Here is a 27,474-nt window from a genome sequence, read left to right as displayed (position 1 = left end):
GGTTATGGGGCCAATTCATCATCATGGGCGGGTAGAACCAGATAATTAAGTATCCAACTTGCCCTGAATTGCAGTTGTGGATACTTGCAGTGGTGGATACAATTCAGCATTAATCCAGTGCAGGTAGGGTGGCCAATCCCGGGAACAGGATTGGCGGGATCCCGGGATCTAGGCCTAAAATTGGCCGGGATTCAACCCCAGGATTGGAACTTCCAATCCCGGGGATTTCGGGATTAGAAAGCCACCTTGTTTTTTCAATGTCAGGCAGCGTTGAGCGTCCTCAGTAGGCTCAGACGCTGCCCAGCTCCCGCCTCCCGGCTCCCCTTGCCCCCAGCTGTGCGCACTGTGCAGCGTGACGAGAAGTCAGGGGTCATGCTGCGCAGTCTGACACCAGCCTCCCACGCTGTCTGGATCGCACTTCACCGCCCACCGCCTGCAGCAAGTGAACCTGCCCGCACTCCCAGAGGATGGTGTGTATTTCTGTGGGCTGGGGGGGTCTCTGGGAAGGGGGTGAGGGCAATGAAGATTTTAATTTTAAAATCTTCAACCCAATCCCAGGTACCCCGGGAATCCCGGGATTGATCATTTTTCAATCCCGATACCCGGGATTGAAAAAAAGACCCAGGATTGGCCTCCCTAAGTGCAGGGACAGCTGCTCCGAGAAGTCCGTAACACGGCTACAGAAGTATCAGTGACACTTATAACTGGGTGTTCCAACATGCATGACACAAGTTCTCACATGGCCGCAGGGCACACAGTGCGATGGTCACAGAGGGATCTGCATGGATCCCTCTACACAGCCCTGGACCTCCTTCTTTTTTTTATTTTTTTTATTTAATTAAGTAATTCACATAGTGTGTTATTATTAAGAGTGATACAATATATTATAGACCCGATTCAGACCTGATCCCTGCTGTGCGTTTTCACACAGCGGGTGATTATTGATTGACTGCGCATGCGTATTCACCGCAATGCGCACGTGCGTCGCCAAACAGCATCACCAAACAGCGACAGGCTGGTGCGAAAATTTAGATTGCACAGCCATTCGCAGGCTGATTGACATGAAGAGGGCGTTTGTGGGTGGTAACTGACCATTTTCTGGGAGTGTCAGGGAAAACGCAGGTGTTCCCAAGCGTTTTCAGGACCCATATTTTAAGAGATACGAAGAGCTACACTGGTGATGAAGACGAGTCAATCTGCACATCCGAGTGAAACAACATTATGACATCTAGTCAGGCTTAAAACAATAGCTGACAATTATTGAGACCTATACCATGACTCAATCTGATACAGTAAGGGGTAAATTTACTAAGCATCGTGTTTGCCCAAGTTTGCATTCTCGGATGTGTATAGCCATGTCCTCAAACATGTACTATAAATTTAGTAAAAGTAAACATGGGAGTGTTCTATTGAATCGAGCTTCCATACATGGACTTTCATGCAAAAACACCATAGGCCAAACTCTGAAGTAATCTCCAAGGTAACATGGAAATTTACCAAGAATCATGTTTTTAAATGCGTCCTTAAAATCACTAAACTCGGGTCAAAACACTTTTTTCAAAATGCTACGCTGTGAGTAGTGTGTTTTCAGAAGCCTGTACAGATCAGTGAGATCTATGCAGGCTTCTTTGTGTGTGCAGTGTTAAAAAATGTGTAAAAAAAAAAAAATATATAGAAAAAAATGTGTGCCCCCCCTGCCCCACCAAAGCATAACCAGCACCGAGGCTTCTAGAGTGGGTCCTGGTTGTTATGCACACCAGTGCCTGCAGGAAAGTACTGGTGTCAGAACTGTTATGCACTCCAGTGTCTGCAGGAATGTACTGGTGTTTGAACTGTTATGCAAAACAAATGGACTCACAGACAAACTGGGGAATATGACATAACGTACACAGAAGGTAATAGGGTAACAAAATACACACAAAGTGAACAGAGAAGCCCAGAGGCTAAGGAACTGGGTATCTCCCTTGTATTAGAACTGCACAGATGGAAAAAGCAAGATGTTGTGTTTTAATACATAGAGAACCCGAAATGCTGTTGCTAAGGGCAACAGCAAAACCCTAAAGGGTTACCAACGGGTGTGGCAGTAAACTCCTTGGTCAGAGATGGAATGATAGACACAAGGAGAGTCTCCACAATCCTATTTCTCACTTGCAGTGCACAGGTTTTAGCTTACTGCCACTAAACTGACCCCTGACACCTAGCACAGTGAGACAGGATTAGACAGGCAAGTCTTAGAATACAGCCGCAAACTTGCTAAGTTCACAGAGTAGTAACAGAACCCCAGCAAGCTAAACGACTGACTCCAGTCTTACTGCTAGGTCTGGATTGGCAGAGTGTAATACCAAATCCCCAGGCCTATTTGCAGTAAGCAACAAACAAATACAAAGCTACACAGTACTGGCTAACTTTCATGAACTGACTAACCAACAAAGATTCAGCAGCATCTGCTTACCCTGAAAAGAGGCCTTATAAAGCAGGTGCTGTCCACGCCCCACTCAGACCTCACAGACTGTGAGCACAAAAACCAGCACCGGATCCCCTGCCATGCACAGAGCCTATAACCACTGCACAGCAAAAGACCCGAACCGGAGTATCAGCTGCGCTCAGGTTACTCCACTAGCACTTGTCTCCCGGTTGCCATGACGACGTGGCAGCACAGGGCAGGAGACCCTAACAGTACCCCCCCTCTGACGAGGGGTCAAAGAACCCCTACCACCGGGTTTATCGGGGAACTGCGAGAAGAAAGAGTGTATCAGTCTGGGGGCATGAAGATCACAACTGCGCACCCACGACCGCTCCTCCGGGCCATACATGACAGCCGACCCCGAACCACCTTGGAGTCAAGAATCCTTTCAACAACAAACTCCCTCTGGCCACGTATCAGAAGAGGGGAAGGTCTTCCACTGGAAGAAGGATTACTAATCGCCCGTTTTAAAAGGGAACAATGAAATGTTTTATTGATACCCAAAGAACGGGGCAGATCTAACTGAAATGCCACCGGATTGATAACCCTGGTGATCTTATAAGGGCCGATGAACCGGGGCCCTAACTTATGAGATGGCTGTCTCAACTTCAAATTCTTGGTAGACAACCAGACGAAGTCTCCTAATTTGAAGCTGCAGGGTCTTTTCCGCTTATCAAAAACCCTTTTGGTCACTAATGACACAGACACAAGGGCTTTCTTCACTTTCCGCCAAATACCTCTAAGGACCGAAACCACAGAGGAACCACCAGGCGTGGAGTCCAGGGGGTCAAAAGAATTGGCCTTAGGATGATGCCCATACACACAAAGGAAGGGAGAGATCCCTGTAGCAGAGTGAGCCGCGTTGTTATAGGCAAACTCCGCCATGGACAGATGAGCAACCCAGTCAGTCTGACACTTGGAGACATAACACCTGAGGAACTGCTCCAAGGACTGGTTCACCCTTTCAGTCTGCCCATTAGACTGCGGATGGTAGCCTGACGACAAGCTGACAGAAATCTGGAGATCGGAACAAAATGCCCTCCAGAATTTGGCCACAAACTGGGATCCGCGGTCAGAGACCACATCAAGTGGCAACCCGTGGAGACGCACAACATGCAGCATAAATAATTCAGACAGGCGTCTGGCTGATGGCAGCCCAACCAGTGGAACGAAGTGCGCCATCTTCGAAAACCTGTCAACGACAACCCAGATGGCTGTCATCCCCGAGGATTTGGGCAAGTCCACCACAAAATCCATTGAAATGTGGGTCCATGGCTTAGATGGGATAGAGAGTGGATGTAATGGGCCAACAGGAACCCCTCTAGGAGTCTTATTTCGGGCACAGATGTCACATGCCCGAACCCACTGATCCACATCCTTAGCCACCGAGGGCCACCACACCGCCCTAGATAGCAACTCCCGAGTTCTGGCAATACCCGGGTGACCTGCCGACTTCTTGGCATGGAATTCCAGGAACACTCGCTGTCTTAACCTAGGAGGCACAAACAAAAGACCTACCGGAAGGTCTGGAGGAGCCTGCTCCTGTGCTCTAAGGACTAATGATAAGAGGTCCTGGGTAATGCCCACTTTAATACATGATGGGGAAACAATGGGCAACGGCTCCTCGGTGGTCTCCTGGATTGGAGCAAAACTCCGCGAGAGCGCATCAGCCTTGATGTTTTTTGACCCAGGGCGATATGTTATCAAAAAATTAAAGCGAGCAAAAAACAAAGCCCATCGTGCCTGCCTGGCATTGAGACGCTTCGCTGACTCTAAATATGCCAGATTCTTATGGTCAGTGAGAATTGAGACCACAAACTTAGCCCCCTCAAGCCAGTGTCTCCACTCCTCGAGTGCATCCTTAATAGCCAACAATTCCCGGTTACCCACGTCATAATTCATCTCGGCAGGCGAAAATTTACGGGAAAAGTAAGCACAGGGATGAAGGCGATTATCAGACACTCCCATCTGAGAAAGCACTGCCCCAATACCCATCTCAGAGGCATCCACCTCCACCACAAAAGGACGCTCTGGATCTGGGTGTCGCAGCACCTTGGCCGAAACAAATGCCCTTTTGAGACGGGCAAAAGCCGCTTTAGCCTCACAAGACCAGTGAGCAACATCCGCCCCTTTCTTAGTGAGTGCCACCAAGGGCGCCACTATAGACGAAAATCCAGCGATAAATCGTCTATAAAAATTCGCAAAGCCCAGGAAACGCTGAAGCGCCTTCAAACTAGTGGGCTGCACCCAATCCAGGACTGCCTGTACCTTGGAACCCTCCATTTGGAAACCTTCTGGGGAGATAATATATCCTAGAAATGCGATTTGCTGAACTTCAAATTCGCACTTCTCCAGCTTCGCCCCAAGCCGGTGGTCTCTGAGTTTCTGGAGGACTAAGCGTACATGCTTCCGATGTTCCTCCAGGGAATGGGAGAAGATTAGGATGTCATCTAAGTATACAACTAAGAATCTATCCAAATATTCCCTGAGCACATCATTCATGAAATCCTGGAAGACTGCCGGGGCATTACAGAGCCCAAAAGGCATCACCAAATATTCATAATGCCCTGAGTGGGTATTAAAGGCAGTCTTCCATTCATCCCCCTCTCTTATTCGGATTAGATTGTACGCACCGCGTAGGTCAATCTTAGAAAAAATGGTGGCAGTACGAAGCTGGTCAAACAAGACCGAAATGAGAGGCAGTGGGTATGAGTTTTTAATCGTGATACGGTTCAATTCCCTGAAGTCGATGCAGGGTCGCAACGAACCGTCCTTTTTACCCACGAAGAAGAACCCCGACCCAACTGGAGACTGTGAAGGTCTGATAAATCCCTTAGCCAAGTTCTCCTGAATGTACTCTGCCATAGCCTGAGTCTCAGGACGTGACAGGGAGTACAACCTGCTCTTGGGAAGCTTAGCATTTGGCAACAAATCAATGGCACAGTCATAGGGGCGATGGGGAGGTAGTACCTCTGCAACTTTTTTGGAGAACACGTCCGCAAAATCTGCATAACACCCTGGCAATCCTGGCAAACTTAGCTGCGAGAGCCTGACTGGAAGGCTCAAGCAACTCCTGAAACAATCAGTACCCCAACTAAGAATCTCCCCAGAGACCCAGTCAAATTGAGGATTGTGGGCCCTTAACCAGGGTAACCCCAACACCAATGGGGCAAAAGTACAGACAGTCACATAAAAGGACAATTTTTCAGAGTGTGTGGCTCCAATAAACAAAGAAATCTGGCTAGTGCAAGAGGTAATTTTACCTTGGGATAATGGTTCCCCGTTTAACCCACAAATCTCAATTTCCGATGCCAAGGGTACTAAGGGAACAGAGTGTTTCAGGGCGAATTGGCGGTCCATAAAAACCCCGTCGGCCCCACTGTCCACAAAGGCCTCAGTCTTGACAGTTTGACCGAGGATCTTCAAGGTCACCGGAATGATAAAAGTCTTCTTGGGAAATTCTGACTTCTGGCCTGACAGGATATTTCCCATCACCCTCAGGCCCTGAAGTTTTCCGGCTTTTCTGGGCATGATACTACCACATGACCTTTATTCCCACAGTACAAACACAACCCCTGCTGTCTCCTCCGCGTCTTCTCACGCGAGGAGAGGCGGGTAGCCCCAATCTGCATAGGCTCCTCAGAAAATTCCTCAGAGTCTGAGGTTCCCTTGGGAAGGAAGGAAATCTCAGTCTCCCTTTCAAGCCTACGCTCTCTCAGCCGTCTATCCACCCGGATGGATAACTGCATGAGCTGATCCAAGCTATCAGGCAAGGGATATTGTACCAGTTGGTCCTTTATCTGGTTAGAAAGACCTCTTCGGTACTGGTGTCTCAGGGCTGGGTCATTCCACTGGGTATCATGGGCCAACCTCCGAAACTCCATACAGTAAACCTCAACTGGCCTTCGCCCTTGCTTAAGGATCGAAATCTGAGCCTCGGCTGAGGCCGTCTTGTCAGGGTCATCATACAACATGCCCAGTGCCGTAAAAAAAGCATCAACACTTTTAAGCGACGGACAGTCAGGCTGCAACCCATATGCCCAGACCTGTGGGTCTCCTTGTAGCAAGGAAATCACTATGCCCACCCGCTGAATCTCCGACCCAGAAGACTGAGGCCTAAGCCGGAAGTATAGCTTGCAGCTCTCCTTGAAACAAAAGAACTGCGAGCGATCTCCAGAAAAACGATCCAGGAGATTTACTTTCGGCTCCTTAACCCCTGCAGGTGCTGCTGCTGCGGGAGCTCCACCAGCAGCCTGGGAGGTGTGCATTTTAATGGACAAATCATTAAATTGTCGAGTCAGGACCTGCACCTGATCGACCACCTGTTGCAACGTATTTTGAGGGGTATGCTCCATATTCCCACAAAATTTCAACAGGAGTATTAGGCTGCTGAATATGTTATGCACACCAGTGCCTGCAGGAAAGTACTGGTGTCAGAACTGTTATGCACTCCAGTGTCTGCAGGAATGTACTGGTGTTTGAACTGTTATGCAAAACAAATGGACTCACAGACAAACTGGGGAATATGACATAACGTACACAGAAGGTAATAGGGTAACAAAATACACACAAAGTGAACAGAGAAGCCCAGAGGCTAAGGAACTGGGTATCTCCCTTGTATTAGAACTGCACAGATGGAAAAAGCAAGATGTTGTGTTTTAATACATAGAGAACCCGAAATGCTGTTGCTAAGGGCAACAGCAAAACCCTAAAGGGTTACCAACGGGTGTGGCAGTAAACTCCTTGGTCAGAGATGGAATGATAGACACAAGGAGAGTCTCCACAATCCTATTTCTCACTTGCAGTGCACAGGTTTTAGCTTACTGCCACTAAACTGACCCCTGACTCCTAGCACAATGAGACAGGATTAAACAGGCAAGTCTTAGAATACAGCCGCAAACTTGCTAAGTTCACAGAGTAGTAACAGAACCCCAGCAAGCTAAACGACTGACTCCAGTCTTACTGCTAGGTCTGGATTGGCAGAGTGTAATACCAAATCCCCAGGCCTATTTGCAGTAAGCAACAAACAAATACAAAGCTACACAGTACTGGCTAACTTTCATGAACTGACTAACCAACAAAGATTCAGCAGCATCTGCTTACCCTGAAAAGAGGCCTTATAAAGCAGGTGCTGTCCACGCCCCACTCAGACCTCACAGACTGTGAGCACAAAAACCAGCACCGGATCCCCTGCCGTGCACAGAGCCTATAACCACTGCACAGCAAAAGACCCGAACCGGAGTATCAGCTGCGCTCAGGTTACTCCACTAGCACTTGTCTCCCGGTTGCCATGACGACGTGGCAGCACAGGGCAGGAGACCCTAACACTGGTTCAGGAAATATGGGGGGATATGGTTAGAGATGAGCGGGTTCGGTTCCTCGGAATCCGAACCCCCCCGAACTACACGCTTTTTACACGGGTCCGAGGCAGACTCGGATCTTCCCGCCTTGCTCGGCTAACCCGAGCGCGCCCGAACGTCATCATCCCGCTGTCGGATTCTCGCGAGGCTCGTATTCTATCGCGAGACTCGGATTCTATATAAGGAGCCGCGCGTCGCCGCCATTTTCACACGTGCATTGAGATTGATAGGGAGAGGACGTGGCTGGCGTCCTCTCCGTTTAGATAGAGAGTGAGACACTTGATTTACTGGAGCATTAGGAGTACTCAGAGAGTGCAGAGTTTTGCTGATAGTTATACTAGTGGTGACCACCAGTTAGTGATGAGCACCGGAAATTTTTCGGGTTTTGTGTTTTGGTTTTGGGTTCGGTTCCGCGGCCGTGTTTTGGGTTCGAACGCGTTTTGGCAAAACCTCACCGAATTTTTTTTGTCGGATTCAAGTGTGTTTTGGATTCGGTTTTTTTTTTTTCAAAAAACCCTAAAAAACAGCTTAAATCATAGAATTTGGGGGTCATTTTGATCCCAAAGTATTATTAACCTCAATAACCATTATTTCCACTCATTTTCAGACTATTCTGAACACCTCACACCTCACAATATTATTTTTAGTCCTAAAATTTGCACCGAGGTCACTGGATGACTAAGCTCAGCGACCCAAGTGGCCGACACAAACACCTGGCCCATCTAGGAGTGGCACTGCAGTGTCACGCAGGATGGCCCTTCCAAAAAACACTCCCCAAACAGCACATGACGCAAAGAAGAAAAAAAAGAGGCGCAATGAGGTAGCTGTGTGACTAAGATAAGCGACCCAAGTGGCCGACACAAACACCTGGCCCATCTAGGAGTGGCACTGCAGTGTCACGCAGGATGGCCCTTCCAAAAAACACTCCCCAAACAGCACATGACGCAAAGAAAAAAAGAGGCGCAATTAGGTAGCTGTGTGAGTAAGATAAGCGACCCAAGTGGCCGACACAAACACCTGGCCCATCTAGGAGTGGCACTGCAGTGTCACGCAGGATGGCCCTTCCAAAAAACACTCCCCAAACAGCACATGACGCAAAGAAAAAAAGAGGCGCAATGAGGTAGCTGTGTGAGTAAGATAAGCGACCCAAGTGGCCGACACAAACACCTGGCCCATCTAGGAGTGGCACTGCAGTGTCACGCAGGATGGCCCTTCCAAAAAACACTCCCCAAACAGCACATGACGCAAAGAAAAAAAGAGGCGCAATTAGGTAGCTGTGTGAGTAAGATAAGTGACCCTAGTGGCCGACACAAACACCTGGCCCATCTAGGAGTGGCACTGCAGTGTCACGCAGGATGGCCCTTCCAAAAAACACTCCCCAAACAGCACATGACGCAAAGAAGAAAAAAAAGAGGCGCAATGAGGTAGCTGTGTGACTAAGATAAGCGACCCAAGTGGCCGACACAAACACCTGGCCCATCTAGGAGTGGCACTGCAGTGTCACGCAGGATGGCCCTTCCAAAAAACACCCCCCAAACAGCACATGACGCAAAGAAAAATGAAAGAAAAAAGAGGTGCAAGATGGAATTGTCCTTGGGCCCTCCCACCCACCCTTATGTTGTATAAACAGGACATGCACACTTTAACCAACTCATCATTTCAGTGACAGGGTCTGCCACACGACTGTGACTGAAATGACGGGTTGGTTTGGACCCCCACCAAAAAAGAAGCAATTAATCTCTCCTTGCACAAACTGGCTCTACAGAGGCAAGATGTCCACCTCATCATCATCCTCCGATATATCACCATGTACATCCCCCTCCTCACAGATTATCAATTCGTCCCCACTGGAATCCACCATCTCAGCTCCCTGTGTACTTTGTGGAGGCAATTGCTGCTGGTGAATGTCTCCACGGAGGAATTGATTATAATTCATTTTAATGAACATCATCTTCTCCACATTTTCTGGATGTAACCTCGTACGCCGATTGCTGACAAGGTGAGCGGCGGCACTAAACACTCTTTCGGAGTACACACTTGTGGGAGGGCAACTTAGGTAGAATAAAGCCAGTTTGTGCAAGGGCCTCCAAATTGCCTCTTTTTCCTGCCAGTATAAGTACGGACTGTCTGACGTGCCTACTTGGATGCGGTCACTCATATAATCCTCCACCATTCTTTCAATGGGGAGAGAATCATATGCAGTGACAGTAGACGACATGTCCGTAATCGTTGGCAGGTCCTTCAGTTCGGACCAGATGTCAGCATCAGCAGTCGCTCCAGACTGCCCTGCAGCACCGCCAGTGGGTGGGCTCGTAATTCTGAGCCTTTTCCTCGCACCCCCAGTTGCGGGAGAATGTGAAGGAGGAGATGTTGACAGGTCGCATTCCGCTTGACTTGACAATTTTGTCACCAGCAGTTCTTTGAACCCCAGCAGACTTGTGTCTGCCGGAAAGAGAGATCCAAGGTAGGTTTTAAATCTAGGATCGAGCACGGTGGCCAAAATGTAGTGCTCTGATTTCAACAGATTGACCACCCGTGAATCCTTGTTAAGCGAATTAAGGGCTCCATCCACAAGTCCCACATGCCTAGCGGAATCGCTCTGTGTTAGCTCCTCCTTCAATGTCTCCAGCTTCTTCTGCAAAAGCCTGATGAGGGGAATGACCTGACTCAGGCTGGCAGTGTCTGAACTGACTTCACGTGTGGCAAGTTCAAAAGGTTGCAGAACTTTGCACAACGTTGAAATCATTCTCCACTGCGCTTGAGACAGGTGCATTCCACCTCCTATATCGTGGTCAGTTGTATAGGCTTGAATGGCCTTTTGCTGCTCCTCCAACCTCTGAAGCATATAGAGGGTTGAATTCCACCTCGTTACCACTTCTTGCTTCAGATGATGGCAGGGCAGGTTCAGGCGTTTTTGGTGGTGCTCCAGTCTTCTGTACGTGGTGCCTGTACGCCGAAAGTGTCCCGCAATTCTTCTGGCCACCGACAGCATCTCTTGCACGCCCCTCTCGTTTTTTAAATAATTCTGCACCACCAAATTCAAGGTATGTGCAAAACATGGAACGTGCTGGAATTTGCCCAGATTTAATGCACACACAATATTGCTGGCGTTGTCCGATGCCACAAATCCACAGGAGAGTCCAATTGGGGTAAGCCATTCTGCGATGATCTTCCTCAGTTGCCGTAAGAGGTTTTTAGCTGTGTGCGTATTCTGGAAAGCGGTGATACAAAGCGTAGCCTGCCTAGGAAAGAGTTGGCGTTTGCGAGATGCTGCTACTGGTGCCGCCGCTGCTGTTCTTGCGGCGGGAGTCCATACATCTACCCAGTGGGCTGTCACAGTCATATAGTGCTGAGCCTGCCCTGCTCCACTTGTCCACATGTCCGTGGTTAAGTGGACATTGGGTACAACTGCATTTTTTAGGACACTGGTGAGTCTTTTTCTGACGTCCGTGTACATTCTCGGTATCGCCTGCCTAGAGAAGTGGAACCTAGATGGTATTTGGTAACGGGGGCACAGTACCTCCAACAAGTCTCTAGTTGGCTCTGCAGTAATGATGGATACCGGAACCACGTTTCTCACCGCCCAGGATGCCAAGGCCTCAGTTATCCGCTTTGCAGCAGGATGACTGCTGTGATATTTCATCTTCCTCGCAAAGGACTGTTGGACAGTCAATTGCTTGGTGGAAGTAGTAAAAGTGGTCTTACGAGTACGACTTCCCCTCTGGGATGACCATCGACTCCCAGCAGCAACAACAGCAGCGCCAGCAGCAGTAGGCGTTACACGCAAGGATGCATCGGAGGAATCCCAGGCAGGAGAGGACTCGTCAGAATTGCCAGTGACATGGCCTGCAGGACTATTGGCATTCCTGGGGAAGGAGGAAATTGACACTGAGGGAGTTGGTGGGGTGGTTTGCGTGAGCTTGGTTACAAGAGGGAGGGATTTACTGGTCAGTGGACTGCTTCCGCTGTCGCCCAAAGTTTTTGAACTTGTCACTGACTTATGATGAATGCGCTGCAGGTGACGTATAAGGGAGGATGTTCCGAGGTGGTTAACGTCCTTACCCCTACTTATTACAGCTTGACAAAGGCAACACACGGCTTGACAAATGTTGTCCGCATTTCTGTTGAAATACTTCCACACCGAAGAGCTGATTTTTTTGGTATTTTCACCAGGCATGTCAATGGCCCTATTCCTCCCACGGACAACAGGTGTCTCCCCGGGTGCCTGACTTAAACAAACCACCTCACCATCAGAATCCTCCTGGTCAATTTCCTCCCCAGCGCCAGCAACACCCATATCCTCCTCATCCTGGTGTACTTCAACACTGACATCTTCAATCTGACTATCAGGAACTGGACTGCGGGTGCTCCTTCCAGCACTTGCAGGGGGCGTGCAAATGGTGGAAGGCGCATGCTCTTCACGTCCAGTGTTGGGAAGGTCAGGCATCGCAAACGACACAAATGGACTCTCCTTGTGGATTTGTGATTTCGAAGAACGCACAGTTCTTTGCTGTGCTTTTGCCAGCTTGAGTCTTTTCATTTTTCTAGCGAGAGGCTGAGTGCTTCCATCCTCATGTGAAGCTGAACCACTAGCCATGAACATAGGCCAGGGCCTCAGCCGTTCCTTGCCACTCCGTGTGGTAAATGGCATATTGGCAAGTTTACGATTCTCCTCTGACAATTTTATTTTAGATTTTTGAGTCCTTTTTTTACTGATATTTGGTGTTTTGGATTTTACATGCTCTGTACTATGACATTGGGCATCGGCCTTGGCAGACGACGTTGCTGGCATTTCATCGTCTCGGCCATGACTAGTGGCAGCAGCTTCAGCACGAGGTGGAAGTCGATCTTGATCTTTCCCTATTTTTGGAACCTCAACATTTTTGTTCTCCATATTTTAATAGGCACAACTAAAAGGCACCTCAGGTAAACAATGGAGATGGATGGATACTAGTATACTTATGGATGGACGAGCGACTGCCGACACAGAGGTAGCTACAGCCGTGGACTACCGTACTGCGTCTGCTGCTAATATAGACTGGATGATAATGATATAAAAAATATATATATATCACTACTGCAGCCGGACAGGTATATATTATATAATGACGGACCTGCTGGACACTGTCAGCAGCACTGCAGACTCCAAAAGTAAGCTACTAGTAGTATCAAGAAGATAGAAAAAAAAAAAACACCACAGGTAGGTGGTATACAATTATGGATGGACGAGCGACTGCCGACACAGAGGTAGCTACAGCCGTGGACTACCGTACTGCGTCTGCTGCTAATATAGACTGGATGATAATGATATAAAAAATATATATATATCACTACTGCAGCCGGACAGGTATATATTATATAATGACGGACCTGCTGGACACTGTCAGCAGCACTGCAGACTCCTAAAGTAAGCTACTAGTAGTATCAAGAAGATAAAAAAAAAAAACACCACAGGTAGGTGGTATACAATTATGGATGGACGAGCGACTGCCGACACAGAGGTAGCTACAGCCGTGGACTACCGTACTGCGTCTGCTGCTAATATAGACTGGATGATAATGATATAAAAAATATATATATATCACTACTGCAGCCGGACAGGTATATATTATATAATGACGGACCTGCTGGACACTGTCAGCAGCACTGCAGACTCCTAAAGTAAGCTACTAGTAGTATCAAGAAGATAAAAAAAAAAACACCACAGGTAGGTGGTATACAATTATGGATGGACGAGCGACTGCCGACACAGAGGTAGCTACAGCCGTGGACTACCGTACTGCGTCTGCTGCTAATATAGACTGGATGATAATGATATAAAAAATATATATATATCACTACTGCAGCCAGACATGTATATATTATATAATGACGGACCTGCTGGACACTGTCAGCAGCACTGCAGACTCCAAAAGTAAGCTACTAGTAGTATCAAGAAGATAGAAAAAAAAACACCACAGGTAGGTGGTATACAATTATGGATGGACGAGCGACTGCCGACACAGAGGTAGCTACAGCCGTGGACTATCGTACTGCGTCTGCTGCTAATATAGACTGGATGATAATGATATAAAAAATATATATATATCACTACTGCAGTCGGACAGGTATATATTATAATGACGGACCTGCTGGACACTGTCAGCACTGCAGACTCCTAAAGTAAGCTACTAGTATCAAGAAGATAGAAAAAAAAAAACACCACAGGTAGGTGGTATACAATTATGGATGGACGAGCGATTGCCGACACAGAGGTAGCTACAGCCGTGGACTACCGTACTGCGTCTGCTGCTAATATAGACTGGATGATAATGATATAAAAAATATATATATATATCACTACTGCAGCCGGACAGGTATATATTATATAATTAATGACGGACCTGCTGGACACTGTCAGCAGAATGCGTTTATAGAATAAAAACACCACACGACGAGTGTTTAACTTTTTCAGGCAGACAATCACAATATACTGGTGGTCAGACAGTGGTCACTGGTCAGTCACACTGGCAGTGGCACTCTGGCAGCAAAAGTGTGCACTGTTAAATAATATGTACTCCTGCTACTGCTCCCCAGTCTCCCCCACAATTAAGCTGTGTGAGCACTGAGCACTCAGCACAGTCAGATATACATAGATGATGCAGCACACTGAGGCTGAGCACAGATATGGTATACTGTTACTGTGTCACTGTGTATCGTTTTTTTTCAGGCAGAGAACGGATTATATTAAATAATAATATAATAAAACTGCACTGGTGGTCACTGGTCAGTCACTAGTAAACTCTGCACTCTCTGAGTACTCCTAAGCTCCAGTAAATCAAGTGTCTCACTCTCACTCTCTCTCTTCTAATCTAAACGGAGAGGACGCCAGCCACGTCCTCTCCCTATGAATCTCAATGCACGTGTGAAAATGGCGGCGACGCGCGGCTCCTTATATAGAATCCGAGTCTCGCGATAGAATCCGAGCCTCGCGAGAATCCGACAGCGGGATGATGACGTTCGGGCGCGCTCGGGTTAGCCGAGCTAGGCGGGAAGATCCGAGTCTGCCCCGGATCCGTGTAAAAAGGCTGAAGTTCGGGGGGGTTCGGATTCCGAGGAACCGAACCCGCTCATCACTACCACCAGTTTTATTTATTATTTAATTTAATCCGTTCTCTGCCTGAAAAAAAACGATACACAGTCACATACCATATCTATGCTCAGCCTCAGTGTGCTGCATGATAATATCATCTATGTATATCTGACTGTGCTGAGTAGTGCTCACTGCTCACAGCTTAATTGTGGGGGAGACTGGGGAGCAGTTATAGCAGGAGTACACATTTAACAGTGCACACTTTTGCTGCCAGAGTGCCAGTGTGACTGACCAGCAGTGACCACCAGTATATTGTCTGCCTGAAAAAGTTAAACACTCGTGTGGTGTTTTTTTATTTTATTCTATAAACGCATTCTGCTGACAGTGTCCAGCAGGTCCGTCATTCATTATATTTCTATCTTCTTCATACTAGTAGTTTAGGAGTCTGCAGTGCTGACAGTGTCCAGCAGGTCCGTCATTATACAATATATACCTGTCCTGCAGTAGTGATATATATATATTTTTTATATCATTATCATCCAGTCTATACTAGCAGACGCAGTACGGTAGTCCATGGCTGTAGCTACCTATGTGTCGGCAGTCGCTCGTCCAAAATTGTATACCTGCCTGTGGAGGTTTTTTTTTTTCTATCTTCTTCATACTAGTAGTTTAGGAGTCTGCAGTGCTGACAGTGTCCAGCAGGTCCGTCATTATACAATATATACCTGTCCTGCAGTAGTGATATATATATATATTTTTTATATCATTATCATCCAGTCTATACTAGCAGACGCAGTACGGTAGTCCACGGCTGTAGCTACCTCTGTGTCGGCAGTCACTCGTCCATAATTGTATACCTACCTGTGGTGGTTTTTTTTTTCTATCTTCTTCATACTAGTAGTTTAGGAGTCTGCAGTGCTGACAGTGTCCAGCAGGTCCGTCATTATACAATATATACCTGTCCTGCAGTAGTGATATATATATATATTTTTTATATCATTATCATCCAGTCTATACTAGCAGACGCAGTACGGTAGTCCACGGCTGTAGCTACCTCTGTGTCGGCAGTCGCTCGTCCATAATTGTATACCTACCTGTGGTGGTTTTTTTTTTTTTCTATCTTCTTCATACTAGTAGTTTAGGAGTCTGCAGTGCTGACAGTGTCCAGCAGGTCCGTCATTATACAATATATACCTGTCCTGCAGTAGTGATATATATATATTTTTTATATCATTATCATCCAGTCTATACTAGCAGACGCAGTACGGTAGTCCACGGCTGTAGCTACCTCTGTGTCGGCAGTCGCTCGTCCATATTTGTATACCTACCTGTGGTGGTTTTTTTTTTTTTTCTATCTTCTTCATACTAGTAGTTTAGGAGTCTGCAGTGCTGACAGTGTCCAGCAGGTCCGTCATTATACAATATATACCTGTCCTGCAATAGTGATATATATACATTTTTTATATCATTATCATCCAGTCTATACTAGCAGACGCAGTACGGTAGTCCACGGCTGTAGCTACCTCTGTGTCGGCAGTCGCTCGTCCATAATTGTATACCTACCTGTGGTGGTTTTTTTTTTTTTTTCTATCTTCTTCATACTAGTAGTTTAGGAGTCTGCAGTGCTGACAGTGTCCAGCAGGTCCGTCATTATACAATATATACCTGTCCTGCAGTAGTGATATATATATATATTTTTTATATCATTATCATCCAGTCTATACTAGCAGACGCAGTACGGTAGTCCACAGCTGTAGCTACCTCTGTGTCGGCAGTCGCTCGTCATCTATAAGTATACTAGTATCCATCCATCTCCATTGTTTACCTGAGGTGCCTTTTAGTTGTGCCTATTAAAATATGGAGAACAAAAATGTTGAGGTTCCAAAAATAGGGAAAGATCAAGATCCACTTCCACCTCGTGCTGAAGCTGCTGCCACTAGTCATGGCCGAGACGATGAAATGCCATCAACGTCGTCTGCCAAGGCCGATGCCCAATGTCATAGTACAGAGCATGTAAAATCCAAAACACCAAATATCAGTAAAAAAAGGACTCAAAAATCTAAAATAAAATCGTCGGAGGAGAAGCGTAAACTTGCCAATATGCCATTTACCACACGGAGTGGCAAGGAACGGCTGAGGCCCTGGCCTATGTTCATGGCTAGTGGTTCAGCTTCACATGAGGATGGAAGCACTCAGCCTCTCGCTAGAAAAATGAAAAGACTTAAGCTGGCAAAAGCACAGCAAAGAACTGTGCGTTCTTCGAAATCACAAATCCACAAGGAGAGTCCAATTGTGTCGTTTGCGATGCCTGACCTTCCCAACACTGGACGTGAAGAGCATGCGCCTTCCACCATTTGCACGCCCCCTGCAAGTGCTGGAAGGAGCACTCGCAGTCCAGTTCCTGATAGTCAGATTGAAGATGTCAGTGTTGAAGTACACCAGGATGAGGAGGATATGGGTGTTGCTGGCGCTGGGGAGGAAATTGACCAGGAGGATTCTGATGGTGAGGTGGTTTGTTTAAGTCAGGCACCCGGGGAGACACCTGTTGTCCGTGGGAGGAATATGGCCATTGACATGCCTGGTGAAAATACCAAAAAAATCAGCTCTTCAGTGTGGAAGTATTTCAACAGAAATGTGGACAACATTTGTCAAGCCGTGTGTTGCCTTTGTCAAGCTGTAATAAGTAGGGGTAAGGACCACCTCGGAACATCCTCCCTTATACGTCACCTGCAGCGCATTCATCATAAGTCAGTGACAAGTTCAAAAACTTTGGGCGACAGCGGAAGCAGTCCACTGACCAGTAAATCCCTTCCTCTTGTAACCAAGCTCACGCAAACCACCCCACCAACTCCTTCAGTGTTAATTTCCTCCTTTCCCAGGAATGCCAATAGTCCTGCAGGCCATGTCACTGGCAATTCTGACGAGTCCTCTCCTGCCTGGGATTCCTCCGATGCATCCTTGCGTGTAACGCCTACTGCTGCTGGCGCTGCTGTTGTTGCTGCTGGGAGTCGATGGTCATCCCAGAGGGGAAGTCGTAAGACCACTTTTACTACTTCCACCAAGCAATTGACTGTCCAACAGTCCTTTGCGAGGAAGATGAAATATCACAGCAGTCATCCTGCTGCAAAGCGGATAACTGAGGCCTTGGCATCCTGGGCGGTGAGAAACGTGGTTCCGGTATCCATCATTACTGCAGAGCCAACTAGAGACTTGTTGGAGGTACTGTGTCCCCGGTACCAAATACCATCTAGGTTCCATTTCTCTAGGCAGGCGATACCGAAAATGTACACAGACCTCAGAAAAAGACTCACCAGTGTCCTAAAAAATGCAGTTGTACCCAATGTCCACTTAACCACGGACATGTGGACAAGTGGAGCAGGGCAGGCTCAGCACTATATGACTGTGACAGCCCATTGGGTAGATGTATGGACTCCCGCCGCAAGAACAGCAGCGGCGGCACCAGTAGCAGCATCTTGCAAATGCCAACTCTTTCCTAGGCAGGCTACGCTTTGTATCACCGCTTTCCAGAATACGCACACAGCTAAAAACCTCTTACGGCAACTGAGGAAGATCATCGCAGAATGGCTTACCCCAATTGGACTCTCCTGTGGATTTGTGGCATCGGACAACGCCAGCAATATTGTGTGTGCATTAAATATGGGCAAATTCCAGCACGTCCCATGTTTTGCACATACCTTGAATTTGGTGGTGCAGAATTATTTAAAAAACGAGAGGGGCGTGCAAGAGATGTTGTCGGTGGCCAGAAGAATTGCGGGACACTTTCGGCGTACAGGCACCACGTACAGAAGACTGGAGCAACACCAAAAACGCCTGAACCTGCCCTGCCATCATCTAAAGCAAGAAGTGGTAACGAGGTGGAATTCAACCCTCTATATGCTTCAGAGGTTGGAGGAGCAGCAAAAGGCCATTCAAGCCTATACAACTGAGCACGATATAGGAGGTGGAATGCACCTGTCTCAAGCGCAGTGGAAAATGATTTCAACGTTGTGCAAGGTTCTGCAACCTTTTGAGCTTGCCACACGTGAAGTCAGTTCAGACACTGCCAGCCTGAGTCAGGTCATTCCCCTCATCAGGCTTTTGCAGAAGAAGCTGGAGACATTGAAGGAGGAGCTAACACAGAGCGATTCCGCTAGGCATGTGGGACTTGTGGATGGAGCCCTTAATTCGCTTAACAAGGATTCACGGGTGGTCAATCTGTTGAAATCAGAGCACTACATTTTGGCCACCGTGCTCGATCCTAGATTTAAAACCTACCTTGGATCTCTCTTTCCGGCAGACACAAGTCTGCAGGGGTTCAAAGAACTGCTGGTGAGAAAATTGTCAAGTCAAGCGGAACGCGACCTGTCAACATCTCCTCCTTCACATTCTCCCGCAACTGGGGGTGCGAGGAAAAGGCTACGAATTCCGAGCCCACCCGCTGGCGGTGATGCAGGGCAGTCTGGAGCGACTGCTGATGCTGACATCTGGTCCGGACTGAAGGACCTGCCAACGATTACGGACATGTCGTCTACTGTCACTGCATATGATTCTCTCCCCATTGAAAGAATGGTGGAGGATTATATGAGTGACCGCATCCAAGTAGGCACGTCAGACAGTCCGTACGTATACTGGCAGGAAAAAGAGGCAATTTGGAGGCCCTTGCACAAACTGGCTTTATTCTACCTAAGTTGCCCTCCCACAAGTGTGTACTCCGAAAGAGTGTTTAGTGCCGCCGCTCACCTTGTCAGCAATCGGCGTACGAGGTTACTTCCAGAAAATGTGGAGAAGATGATGTTCATTAAAATGAATTATAATCAATTCCTCCATGGAGACATTCACCAGCAGCAATTGCCTCCACAAAGTACACAGGGAGCTGTGATGCTGGATTCCAGTGGGGACGAATTGATAATCTGTGAGGAGGGGGATGTACACGGTGATGAATCGGAGGATGATGATGAGGTGGACATCTTGCCTCTGTCGAGCCAGTTTGTGCAAGGAGAGATTAATTGCTTCTTTTTTGGTGGGGGTCCAAACCAACCCGTCATTTCAGTCACAGTCGTGTGGCAGACCCTGTCACTGAAATGATGGGTTGGTTAAAGTGTGCATGTCCTGTTTATACAACATAAGGGTGGGTGGGAGGGCCCAAGGACAATTCCATCTTGCACCTCTTTTTTCTTTCATTTTTCTTTGTGTCATGTGCTGTTTGGGGAGTGTTTTTTGGAAGGGCCAGCCTGCGTGACACTGCAGTGCCACTCCAAGATGGGCCAGGTGTTTGTGTCGGCCACTAGGGTCGCTGAGCTTACTCACACAGCTACCTCATTGTGCCTCTTTTTTTCTTTGCGTCATGTGCTGTTTGGGGAGTGTTTTTTGGAAGGGCCATCCTGCCTGACACTGCAGTGCCACTCCTAGATGGGCCAGGTGTTTGTGTCGGCCACTAGGGTCGCTGAGCTTAGTCACACAGCTACCTCATTGCGCCTCTTTTTTTTCTTCTTTGCGTCATGTGCTGTTTGGGGAGTATTTTTTGGAAGGGCCATCCTGCCTGACACTGCAGTGCCACTCCTAGATGGGCCAGGTGTTTGTGTCGGCCACTTGGGTCGCTGAGCTTAGTCACACAGCTACCTCATTGCGCCTCTTTTTTTCTTTGCGTCATGTGCTGTTTGGGGAGTGTTTTTTAGAAGGGCCATCCTGCGTGACACTGCAGTGCCACTCCTAGATGGGCCAGGTGTTTGTGTCGGCCACTAGGGTCGCTGAGCTTAGTCACACAGCTACCTCATTGCGCCCCTTTTTTTCTTTGCGTCATGTGCTGTTTGGGGAGTGTTTTTTGGAAGGGCCATCCTGCCTGACACTGCAGTGCCACTCCTACATGGGCCAGGTGTTTGTGTCGGCCACTAGGGTCGCTGAGCTTAGTCACACAGCTACCTCATTGCGCCTCTTTTTTTTCTTCTTTGCGTCATGTGCTGTTTGGGGAGTGTTTTTTAGAAGGGCCATCCTGCCTGACACTGCAGTGCCACTCCTAGATGGGCCAGGTGTTTGTGTCGGCCACTTGGGTCGCTGAGCTTAGTCACACAGCTACCTCATTGCGCCTCTTTTTTTCTTTGCGTCATGTGCTGTTTGGGGAGTGTTTTTTGGAAGGGCCATCCTGCGTGACACTGCAGTGCCACTCCTAGATGGGCCAGGTGTTTGTGTCGGCCACTAGGGTCGCTGAGCTTACTCACACAGCTACCTCATTGCGCCTCTTTTTTTCTTTGCGTCATGTGCTGTTTGGGGAGTGTTTTTTGGAAGGGCCATCCTGCCTGACACTGCAGTGCCACTCCTAGATGGGCCAGGTGTTTGTGTCGGCCACTAGGGTCGCTGAGCTTAGTCACACAGCTACCTCATTGCGCCTCTTTTTTTTCTTCTTTGCGTCATGTGCTGTTTGGGGAGTATTTTTTGGAAGGGCCATCCTGCCTGACACTGCAGTGCCACTCCTAGATGGGCCAGGTGTTTGTGTCGGCCACTTGGGTCGCTGAGCTTAGTCACACAGCTACCTCATTGCACCTCTTTTTTTCTTTGCGTCATGTGCTGTTTGGGGAGTATTTTTTGGAAGGGCCATCCTGCCTGACACTGCAGTGCCACTCCTAGATGGGCCAGGTGTTTGTGTCGGCCACTTGGGTCGCTAAGCTTAGTCACACAGCTACCTCATTGCGCCTCTCTTTTTCTTTGCGTCATGTGCTGTTTGGGGAGTGTTTTTTGGCAGGGCCATCCTGCGTGACACTGCAGTGCCACTCCTAGATGGGCCAGGTGTTTGTGTCGGCCACTTTGGTCGCTGAGCTTAGTCATCCAGCGACCTCGGTGCACATCTCTAGATATGGTGCCATATTTCATTTTACCAGAACCAGGCTCTTGAACCAGTCCTGGTGCTGGAAAAAAAAGGGGGGGGGGAATTGAGTAGTGGGATTTCCAGGACCAGCACGGGGCTCTGGGAGGGTATAGCCACAGCCAGGAGACACAGTTCACTAGTCACCTCGGGCAAAGCATACTCCCCCCATCTAGTTACCCCAGCCCTAGGATTCCTCGGAAAGTGTAAACACCCCCAATAAATGGGTCCCTCTTTCTGAGGAGTCCCCAGGCCAGGGGTGAATCCTTATATACAGGTTGAGTATCCCTTATCCAAAATGCTTGGGACCAGAAGTATTTTGGATATCGGATTTTTCCGTATTTTGGAATAATTGCATACCATAATGAGATATCATGGCGATGGGACCTAAGTCTAATCACAGAATGCATTTATGTTTCATATACACATTATACACACAGCCTGAAGGTAATTTTAGCCAATATTTTTAATAACTTTGTGCATTAAACAAAGTGTATGTACATTCACACAAATCATTTATGTTTCATATACACCTTATAAACACAGCCTGGAGGTCATTTAATACAATACTTTTAATAACTTTGTGTATTAAACAACATTTATGTACACTGAGCCATCAGTAAACAAAAGTTTCACTATCTCACTCAAAAAATTCTATATGTCGGAATTTTCCGTATTTCGGAATATTTGGATATGGGATACACAACCTGTACTTACTAATTTTACACAATCAACCCCATACCCACCGGCACAGGGATGCGGGATTGTGTAAAAATAGTATAAATATTGTCCATTACTCACCCGCACTCCTGTCAACATATTCACTAATGATGTATTGATTGTCGATATATGGTATGTATTTCATCTAATATATAAGGGTATAGGCATGAAAATTTGACAAGAAACCACTGCCAAATGGAACATTCCTGGCAAATCAGGATCCATCAGAGCACAGTGACAGCACTGAGACATCCTTTCGGTGAGATCAGGCCAATGAGAAAGCAGAAGGTCTTAGATCCAGTTTAAATTGGATCTACAGTAAAAGTTCTGGAAATAGTAGTAAAAGTAGTAAAAGTAGTAAGACAGCAAAGCAAGAACATTGGCCCTCATTCCGAGTTGATCGGTCGCAAGGCGAATTTAGCAGAGTTACACACGCTAAGCCTACGCCTACTGGGAGTGAATCTTAGCTTCTTAAAATTGCGACCGATGTATTCGCAATATTGCGATTACACACTACTTTGCAGTTTCTGAGTAACTTCAACCTTACTCTGCCTGTGCGATCAGTTCAGTGCTTGTCGTTCCTGGTTTGACGTCACAAACACACCCAGCATTCGCTCAGACACTCCCCCGTTTCTCCAGCCACTCCTGCGTTTTTTCCGGAAACGGTAGCGTTTTCATCCACACGCCCATAAAACGCCGTGTTTCCGCCCAGTAACACCCATTTCCTGTCAATCACATTACGATCGCCGGAGCGATGAAAAAGCCGTGAGTAAAAATACTATCTTCATTGTTAAATTACTTGGCGCAGTCGCAGTGCGAATATTGCGCATGCGTACTAAGCGGATTTTCATTGCGATGCGATGAAAAATACCGAGCGAACGACTCGGAATGAGGGCCATATTTCTGCACATTTGCTTGTACTTTAAAAATGACAGACAGTTGCATTGCACAATATGATTTTTTCACCTTTTGTTTTAATCAATGTTGCATCAAAAAATGTATCTAGAATTTGGTTTGTAATTATATATACAGATTCAATTTAACTGCCCGCATCATCTCCTGTTTCATTGTATGTTCCTGAGTTGCATATTTAAACATATCTGCTTTGAATGAACAATCTATACTGAAAATATACTGTGTATTGCAGTACTGTAGTGTTATATAAATAAAGATCACATTCTTTTCTCCTGCCTATAGATCGGCGGCGCTACAGTGATGATAGAGAGGACATTTCCAAAACGTCTGTTGTTTGGCTCGAAATCAGCTGAGCACACCTTGGAAGAAAGACGATATCTCAGGTATGTTCAATGAGTCCTGAATTTCTAGCAAGCCAAAAACATTCATCTACAATTCGAGGCTCACAAAACAACTCACAGGTAGTGTAGATGATAAGAGCTCCCACCCAACAATGCAAAAAATAAATGATTTAATTGCAAAACAAAAATACAAACAGTAATAAATAAAAATAAAATTGGTGTTAGCGTTCATGATATCCTATAAAGGTCTCTATCACATCATAAGTTCCATCAATTCACCCAAAAATATAGATTCCATCAAATTATCCAAAAAGTTCAGTATGAAGTATTTAAATTATCCTCCATAGTCTGACTTGAAACACTAACTACTGATAAAGGGCCTGATGCTAAGTTGAAAGCAGGGCTGCCATCATAAATTGTGGGGCCCGGAACTGGCAAATTGGAGGGACCACCTCTCATGGTTCCCATGGGGGAGGGATGAAGCGAAAGCAAGAGTGAGAGAATAAAGAGAAGGTATAGAGGGACATAGTAAAGAGAAACAGAAGGAATAGGTGGAAGAGAGATAGAAAGAACAAGGGTAGATTCTATTTCACTCTATTACTTGTAAGAGCCAGGTTGGGCCCCCTTTTGGTCTGGGCCCGGCACTCCAGTACCGACAATCCCCGCCCCGATGCAGCCCTGGTTGAACGTATGCCCTTTGGAGCATATCTTGTGCATCGTTGCTTGTATATGAAGAGGCAGCCATCGGACTTGCATTGGTTGATAATCAACCTTCCGACCAACCCAATGACATGGCTGTCAGAAGTAAGATGCTGGAGCTATGTTTACGGTCACGACCAGCGGTCACTGACCACATAATGCATTGGAGAACTACTTAGTACATATAACCATGCATGCTATGATGTATGTAATATATGTGCTTGCTGGGATCGGCACCGATGTGTCTATCAGGCGCCGTGCGGCACCCGGGGTGACGGGCAAAGGCAGTGGGTGACAGGGAGAAGCACAAATGGATATGGGGTCAATGGAACACCTATTTACATGCTTTTACTTGTGGTAAAATATGCTAGTAACGTGAAAGCATGACTTTCTATATCAATTGATAGGGTCTAACGCGTTTGGCAGCCAGAACAGTGCAAGTATCTGAGACTTATATACACAATAGTAGATTCAAATTGTATCCAGTGTCAAAACATTGTGCAGTCAGTGAATGCATGGATGCTGCTGGCATGTATTATTATGATACAACACACTCATGTTAGAGAAATAACACCATAAAAACAAAAAGAAAAAATATCTCCGTCCATCATCTGAGAACATGTTTCCAAAACATCTATTTCAACAATGGTGAAGGAAAACGCCTATAAGATATTTTATACAGTACAGTAGGTGGTATCTGGTCCCTACTAGACTGAATACAGTGTTCAAGGCCGTCTCCCCTCGGTCTTGGCCAGGTGGCTGGATTCCTTTCTTCATGTGTGGTTGTCCTGCCCCAACGCAGCGCTCTACTGGGACAGGATTGATTAGCAAGGACACTACCACCCCTGTAATAGACCAGTGTTCTCCAGAGGTTTGACTATACAAATTATTAGAATAACACAACAAAGATATTAATAATATATTCTTTGTATTGTTCATATCATTTTTATAGTCAAAACTCTGAAGTACACTGGAGTAATACAGGTGAGTCACTGCCTCACCTGTCCGCACATCAGTGACATGGAATGGATATGCCCCTAACTTTGGGGGTAATTCCAAGTTGATCGCAGCAGGAATTTTGTTAGCAGTTGGGCAAAACCATGTGCACTGCAGGTGGGGCAGATATAATATGTGCAGAGAGAGTTAGATTTGGGTGGGTTATATTGTTTCTGTGCAGGGTAAATACTGGCTGCTTTATTTTGACACTGCAAATTAGATTGCAGATTGAACACACCACACCCAAATCTAACTCTCTCTGCACATGTTATATCTGCCCCCCCACCCCCCCTGCAGTGCACATGGTTTTGCCCAACTGCTAACAAAATTCCTGCTGCGATCAACTTGGAATTACCCCCTTTATGTGATTCTATTTGATCCAGCAATTAAGGGACTATCACACCTGCTCTAGGGTCTATCTTTGTACTTATTACAGAGCAGAAAAGCATCTGTAAACCATGTTCCTGTTGCCCATGGCCATGTTGACATTTTGTACCTATCGACCTCAACCTGTGTCTATGTTTTATCTGACGACCTTATGTACCTATCGAGCCGAAATCCATGTCGACCATATGTTGTTGACCTATTGACTGACTACCTAGACAGTGTAGATCTATTATACCGCCCCCAGCAGTTTCTCTGGTCGAGTATGGTCTCCTATGTGAGTGGACGAGCATCTGTGCACGCAACCACTTTCACCAATCATCTCCATGCGGGTGCCAAGACACCTCCCAGTAACCGCCAAGGGACGGCCACTACATTTTCGATATCCTTCTCCCAGCGTGCACCTGAAATTAGAACTGCGGACGCAGTCGGGATGCATGTGCGGTGCTACTTAGATGCATGCGCAATTGTTTCCCCCGCCCTCTATGAAGTCATTAGTTCCTGGTGAATAAATGGGCTGCATTCTTGAGTAGGCAACACTTTAAGTTTAGATGCCCCTTTGACATAAAGATGTTATATATATATATGTTTGGAATGATTTCTAGAGCAATTGTTTTCTTGGCCTTGTCTAGTGTGGAGGAGCGTAGACGGCATGCGTGCCCGTCGCAAAACGGAGAACAGTCCAGCATCGACTCTGATGAGGACATCCCACCTCACGAACCATTAGAGACAGAGGCCACGAATCTGACTGGTACAGAGGAGAGGAGGGCAGATGACATTCACGGAGCCGTAGATGGAGGAAAAGTTGTTCATGATGATGATGATGATGATGATGATGAAAGCTATATGGGATGAAGAGATATTTCAGATTTAAACGCAAATTAAATTACCAGCGTTTTTTCTGTTAATACATTAGTTTATTTCATGACTGCTAATTATTTTTTTATTGTCTATTTTCCTGACCATATTAATTTCCCTTTTGTCTTTTGTATATATTTCTTTTTTTTTTTTTTTAGTGTTCTATAATTTCCCTGAATGTTTGATCTGAATATGCTATGCACTTATTGTAAACCTTTCACTAAAAATAAATTAATCAAAACAATTGGGTTTATGTAACAGGAATTCCAGAGAGCCTGCCCATATATTTAAAGCGGCATTCCTTTACAAAGCAAAACAAGGTTGTAACAGATTGCTGCTTTAAAAATACATTTCAAAAGTGACATAAGCCCCTATGTCTTAGTTCAAATAGATCATCTCTTGTTTAAAAAGACATTCTTTAGCATAGGTGAAACTAGACATTTGCTAATGGGTAGTCCCAATTCCAAGCCCTCACCAGAACTTGTGCAAAGGGCGGGCACCACCACCATCTAATCGTGACCTCACAAGAATATACAGATGTGTCCTCATACATCTTTACTGTAATCATGCCAAACAGCCCCTCTGTTAGCGTCAGTTGGGAGGCTCCTGCATAGCAGAGCAGCACAGCGGAGAATAGACACTGTGAGCATGCGCACGGCGTCTATTCACAGATGACAGAGGGAGAGAGGGCATGGCCCCTTAGTGATGAAGACGGGCACGCATGGATCACGATCGCGGCCTCCCACGAAGCCCCCTTTCACATAGGCCATGCCCCTTTTCAAAATCGGGCGTGGCAGCGCCGCACATCT

The 27,474-nt window shown here is 46.7% G+C and overlaps 1 protein-coding gene across 1 annotated transcript in view; it reads left to right on the top strand.

Moving 5' to 3' along the window:
* Nucleotides 1–26,833, top strand: part of LOC135056861 (transient receptor potential cation channel subfamily V member 6-like) — a 168,738-nt gene extending 141,905 nt beyond the window's left edge. Inside the window, exons 14-15 of the mRNA XM_063962535.1 lie at nucleotides 23,670–23,770; nucleotides 26,440–26,833. Coding sequence (XP_063818605.1) covers nucleotides 23,670–23,770; nucleotides 26,440–26,662 — 324 coding nt within the window. The 3' untranslated portion in view covers nucleotides 26,663–26,833. The remainder of the gene's footprint in view (nucleotides 1–23,669; nucleotides 23,771–26,439) is intronic.
* The last annotated feature ends 641 nt before the right edge of the window (nucleotides 26,834–27,474 follow it).

The sequence above is a fragment of the Pseudophryne corroboree genome, chromosome 3 (assembly GCF_028390025.1).
Source record: "Pseudophryne corroboree isolate aPseCor3 chromosome 3, aPseCor3.hap2, whole genome shotgun sequence".
Classification (NCBI taxonomy): Eukaryota; Metazoa; Chordata; class Amphibia; order Anura; family Myobatrachidae; genus Pseudophryne; species Pseudophryne corroboree.
The sequence above is the reverse complement of the archived record's forward strand: the minus strand, read 5'-3'. Positions and strand labels throughout refer to the sequence as shown.